The following is a 6,000-nucleotide window of genomic DNA, read 5'->3' on the forward strand; positions in this document are numbered from 1 at the left end:
TAGCACAGTCCTTATGCATGGCATAAATTCCTGGCTAACTTCAGGTTTTGGGATACATTAGGCAGTAAAACATGCTGGGCTGAAGGATTCAGATGGGATTCAGGCAATTAATATGGTCCTGCCTGAGAAGGCATTGTCAGGATTTTGATGCTTGCATACTTTTTGTGTACGGCTTGTATCCTTTTGCTTTGCTGATGTGCTATTGCTTTCAAATGTAAGCGTGGATTCTGACATGAGGAAGAGATGGTGGCTATTTCTTGATAGAATTTGCCCAGAATGGGTCCAAAGGCACTTTCCTAACAAATCAATTTCTGCAGTAATAACTTGCTTAAGTATGACGTGAAAATGAAAGCACTACATCATTATTCCCTCAAAAGTATCCTAATGCTTAACTATTGTCCAGAACTAATTTTGTGTACAATAACTTAATACACAGCACAGATAAACGGCTTACTTAGATTGAATACAAATTGTATTTCAATGATATGAATTATGGCCTTATGCTGAGCATCACTATGGCAACTAATGACATCACTGCAGGCTTCAGCCTGCACAAAACCCAACTTCTGAGGGTCTCTGTTTGCTGGCATGGATCTTTTCATGGCAATTGGGGTATAAATATGTAAACACCACAGTGCTGTCAAGGGTTGCTATGTGTATTTACTGTCATTGGAAAGATTTATTCCCTTTGTGGTTAATGTTGTTCTCGTGAAGGAAACCTAATGAAAATTACTGTTTGTATTTGGTTAGTAACATTTGTTGATAGCATATGGTCTGGGAGTGCTTCAGCAAATAAGAGCTTTTTAATAGTAAACAGAGATATGAGTTCTATAAAGCAGCTGCTGTCAAAATAACACAGCGTAAGGTTGGATATTTTATTACTTTCTCCTCTTATCCAAATGAAGATTATCTTCCCAATTTTTCCTTGCTAGTGACAATGGGGTTCTTTTCAAGGGAGAAATCATGATCTACAATTAGAAAATCAGGCTGTTTCTTGGTTCTCATGTTTCAAACATACATTAGGAAGCTGATGCATCACATATGAATGAGATGTGGTATTGGCATCTGACTGGAACTGCAGTGCTGTAGGTAATTTCTGCCAAAGACATGCTCCGTGGCACTTTGATGCATCCTCCTATAAGATGAAACATAGAACAGGACACTGGAGAAGAAAACATCAGAGCAAAGCTGATGAGGGAACTAAATTTGTTAATCAGCTCTGCACTGAACATGTTCATCTGCTGAACTCAGTTGGACTAGATAGGCTTGGAGAGCAAAGCATTAAACCATACTCCTTGTGCACATAAGGAAACAATTATTTTTCCCAATAATTTCTAAAATACAGAAGCTGCTGTTTGGTATTTCTGTCTGAAGAACACATAATCTTAGTGTTTTCCTCGTCATTTCAAGGGAACAGAGGACCTAATTTGAGGATGGTACGAACTGCAAAAGTCATAAATAGGATGAGGATGAATAGGAATGGTTAGTGAGATGCTGTAGCTCTCATCTGACTTGCACTACTTTAGGCTGCAATGTGTATTCCATCACATCGCTCTGATGTGTTTGTTGCTCATGGCACGTTGTTTGTTCCTTTTAGTCTGTAAAAAATTCCTCTGTGATTTGCCTTCAAGCTTGCTTGTGCACTTTGCATGAGTTTTGAAGTGCAATGAATATTCAGGGTCTCTGGGAACAACGTGGAAATCTGGATCATGATGAATGAGAAGAACAGAGACGGTAGCTCTTATCTGTTAGCTTCAAGTTGTGCTTCGGCATGGTCAGGTGTTGAGGAGCATCCTCTCTGCAGCAGAGCCATCCTCTCAGCCATCCCTAAGCCTTCACCTTCAGCTGAGCTGTTCTCTTCTGACAAGGGCAAGTGCTGAGTCAGGAGTGCTTTGCTTAGCCCTGCCTGGAAGTTTGTGTCTCGCTTTATTCTAATAACTTCCTAACTCTCTAAGATGTAGAAATCTTGAAACATGTCTGCAAACTCTCAAACATAAAAGCACCATGGTTTCTTAGCTCTTAGTGTAGAAGGCATACTTTTTTTTCTTTCTCTGCTACTTTTAAACTTGTTTAAAGCTTCCAAAAAGACATTAGTTCAAGTTTCACTTAATTTTTGTTCCAAGACGCTGTTCAGTCTGTTCTTGTTTGCCAGAGGGAAACATTTCCTGAATCAGAAAAACCCCATGCAGGTGAATGATTTGAGATGTTGGTGTGAATGGTAACACTGCTGAGCCTGTTTGAAAAGCTTTGGGCTTTGGGATGTTGAGCTGACATGGCGTTTCACAGATCTCCTTTACTTTTTACTCTTTCTTTCTTCTGTTCTTTCTTACACAAGCTGACTTTGTGTAAGTTCTGGGTGACTTTAAAAAGAGTAGTCTTCCTGTAACTGAAATAGAGCTCTGCTGGGGGTGGTAATGAGTAGAAGCAACCCAAGATGAAATTAATGTATTGATTCTTGAGAAGAGGCCTCTGAAGTTCATGAACAGGTTCTGCAAGTTTGGAGGGGTCTGCTGGGCACATGAGACCTCCAGAAGTTGCAACAAAGATTAGCAGTGAGTCCCAGGATTTGGCAGTGCTCCCTCAGGACCAGCAGGTTGTCACCACTGATTAGCTGAAGAAAGGAAGTAAGTGAACTAGAGGGATCCATTTAGAAAACATAGCAGGAAAGCTGCTAATCCAGGCAGCGTGGAAAGAGACGACCTTTCTCTGCCACACAGTGTGGTTACGAGCACAGAGAGCCCTGTGCTCTGATTTTCCAGCACAGCAGCATCTCCTGGTCCAGGACTGGGATACTGTCCAGGTGCTTGCCCTGGCACAAGTGTTGTCTCTGTCTGCAGCAAGTGCTGGCTATGCTGGGGTGTGAGAAATGAGCACAGGGTGGTGAGTGCAGCAGGGAAGATGGAATGGTACCCATAGGAGCACATGGCTCTGTAAGGTACCGGTGTGCAGCTGCTGCCACCTCCTGTATCCCGCGAGGGTGCTCATCACTGGAGTGCAATTGGGCCCTCCTGGCTCACCAGGCAGTGGCTCCAGCTGAAGCAAGCTGCTCACTGGGGATTTGAGGCACTGCTTTCCCAAATATCTGCAGCAGGACAAGGACAAGCCAGGGTCAGCTTTCTCTGTGTGGGCTCAAATGGCTGTGCAGTCCTGTCTCAGCTGGGGGTGAGAACAGGGCCCAGGGGGAAAGTGTCTGCAGCAAAATGCAATGAGCTGGTCTTCGTGTGTTCTCTGATGTCCTCTGATGTCAGAGGAAGCCTCTTATGTGGCTGACTGGAAGACTTCCTCATGCCTATCACTGAATCTTCCCTGCGGGGCTTCAAGCCCGTGTATCCCTAGCAAGCCTCCATAGACTTGCACAAGGAAGGTGTCAGCTGCAGGGAGAATTCCCATTGCAAGGCTCAGAATGGCAACTTTGGCAATCCATGTGAGCAGGCTGTGGGTCCAATCTTCTGCCTGGAGCTCATGGTATTGTATTCCCCAAGGAACTGTTAGTTGCACATATTTTCCTACCATACTGCAGCTTAAGGCTAACAGCCTTAACTGAACCAGACTCTTCAGGAAAGGGTCTTAGGATGCACTCTTGTGCACTATCCTGTGGTTCATACAGCTTCCCTAGCACTGCTTTCTAAGTCTCAATACCTGCCAGGAAGAGAACTCTTGGAGTACAAATAATAGATGGTCCTTAGGGTTCATTGTATGCTTGAAAGGTGGCCATTTCCTGGCCCTTGCCATCCCCTCCCCATGCAGCTGGCATCCTGCTCTGCAGTCCCACCTAGCTGGATTTACTCTGTGCCTTGTGGCTTGAGCTGAAATCTGGGCTAGAGGGCTGGGTTGAGCCTCAGAAGAGGACCCAGGTTAAATGTGACATTTCTTCAGAAAAGGAAAACTTGACTGTGAACCTGGAAATGAGAGGTTAATTAGCCAAGAGAAGAGCAGAGGCATGAGTGATTACAGATGTCCTAGGTGCAGGTGTTCTCTGTTCTCAGATTCTGTTGTAACTATACAGGCTGTCACTGCCAGAGACATATTGTTCTTTCTTTCTAAATCAGTTCTCTTAATTTTGATTTCATGCTGCTTCCAAATACCATCTTTTCTCCCAAAAGAACCATCATGGTTTTTCCAAACATCTGTCCCCTCAGTTCCCTAAGAAGATAATTAATACCCTTGTCACTCAGTCAGCCCAACAACTTCAGCTTGTGCCAGGCACCGCATTTGTGGTTAACCATTGCCCACCCAAGCAGCAGTGCTACTGGCCTGTGAGTAGAGCTGAGCATCTCTCTGTTTTTGCAGCTGGGGCACCCAAGGAGACTTCACGACAACCCACGCGCTTCCTGCAGTGAAGGTGAAGCTGTTCACAGAGAGTACGGGTGTGCTGGCACTGGAGGACAAAGAGCTTGGGAGGGTAAGGACGTTTTGAGTTTAACAATTTTTCCTTCTGGCCCTGCTTTTCTAGAGAAATCTCTCCCGTACGGAAATATCTTTAGAGGACAACATGCTCTGCTTCTTTGCCAAGCTTCAGGAGGGAAAGAAAGCAAGCTCTCCACTGCTGGAAAGTAATGCACCTCGCATGCTGTCTTTGTTGTTAGTTTTTAATGGCAGTATTTCAGCTGGCTGTGCCTGCACTGAGGAAAAGCGAAGGATCTTGTGTGTGATATTGGCAGTCCGGAAAGCTTTAGAAGTTGCTTACGGAAATGGACATTCCTGAGGCAGAAAAGGGGATTATGCTGTAGCAAAAAGAGAGGATTTAAGTTTGGCAGGAGTGTGTTAAGCTACTCTCATATCTACTGAACAGCCAGTGCACAGCTTGAGCATCTGAAAGCACTGATGGCAGTACTTACGGCAAAATGCTTGAAATCCTGGCTCCCCCAGGGACTGTGGCTCAGCCACTGGCTTCAGTGGGATTGGGCTAAGGAGTGGAAGTGAGAGTCCACTGCCCCTGTCAGTGGTGTTAATAGCAAGGAGCTTGCATTGCCCTGGCACCAGCCATCAGGACATCAAAGCCGCCCTTCTCACCCCATCCTGGGTCCTCACCTGTGGCCCCTGCACCAGAGCCCTGGGACTGATGTCCCTCCAGCACCACAGCCCACTGTGTCTGTGGACAGTACTTCTCTGGGGTTTTAAGACACTTCACTTAGTCTCCTTGGATTTTTTGCATCTTGCAGCTGTTCATTTGTCACAGTCCCATGCCGAAGCAAACTCTGCCACCCCCTTCCTCAGCTCCCTCGGCAAGAGAGGCGCCTCTTTGGTGACATGGGCTGGTGTCCTTGTTCTGTAGCTGTACTCAAAGTCTGGGAGAAGAAAGCAATCTTGGAGACGCTGTACCACACACGCAGGGTGCAGCCTTTTATTCCTACCCAGAGAGAAAATCCCGGTCCAGAGTCATCCCACAACCTGGGTATAAAAGGCTGGAAGCTGTGAAGGAACTCATGGTCTGACCTTGAGGTCATGGATGGTAGGAACCTCACCAAGTCTGATGTGGATTCCCCAGGGCTGGCATCACCAAGGACGCTCCACAGCCACATTGTGACTTTGAAGCACTAACAAGATTTTTCACTCTTGTTATTCATGCAAATGCTAAAGGTTCTTTTAGGTCTCAGTGAGTCGTTGCTCTAATTTATATCTTTACAGCGGAGAGCACCACAGATGATTTTGTCTTCTATAATTTGTGTTCATTTTGACCATTTGTCTTTTCACATTCTCGTAACGCCCTTTGTTCTTGCACTTGAGAGAGAAAAAAGCGGAGTTGCTCCTGCTTTCCTCGTCTCATTTTTCTCTCCAAGGACCGTCATGTCCTCTCCAGACTTTCTTCATCCATAACTCAATCCTTTCTCACTGCCTCTTCCCTTTTTCCCCTTCTTCCCCTTCTTCTTCCCCTTCTTCTTCCCCTTCTTCCCCTTTTTCCCCTTTTTTCCCTTTTTCCCCTTCTTCCCCTTCTTCCCCTTCCTTCTTCCCCTTCTTCCCCTTCTTCCCCTTCTTCCCCTTCTTCCCCTTCTTCCCCTT

At 45.5% G+C, this 6,000-nt stretch overlaps 1 protein-coding gene across 3 annotated transcripts in view; it reads left to right on the top strand.

The window, feature by feature from the left end:
- CADPS (calcium dependent secretion activator) overlaps nucleotides 1-6,000 on the top strand; it is a 173,076-nt gene that overhangs the window by 70,816 nt on the left and 96,260 nt on the right. For all 3 annotated transcript variants that reach the window (XM_042823751.1, XM_042823752.1, XM_042823750.1), the window contains exon 7: nucleotides 4,291-4,402. In XM_042823751.1, coding sequence (XP_042679685.1) covers nucleotides 4,291-4,402 — 112 coding nt within the window. The remainder of the gene's footprint in view (nucleotides 1-4,290; nucleotides 4,403-6,000) is intronic.

The sequence above is a fragment of the Centrocercus urophasianus genome, unplaced genomic scaffold (genome assembly GCF_019232065.1).
Source record: "Centrocercus urophasianus isolate 14NV4802_14NV808 unplaced genomic scaffold, USGS_Curo_1.0 seq_22, whole genome shotgun sequence".
Classification (NCBI taxonomy): domain Eukaryota; kingdom Metazoa; phylum Chordata; class Aves; order Galliformes; family Phasianidae; genus Centrocercus; species Centrocercus urophasianus.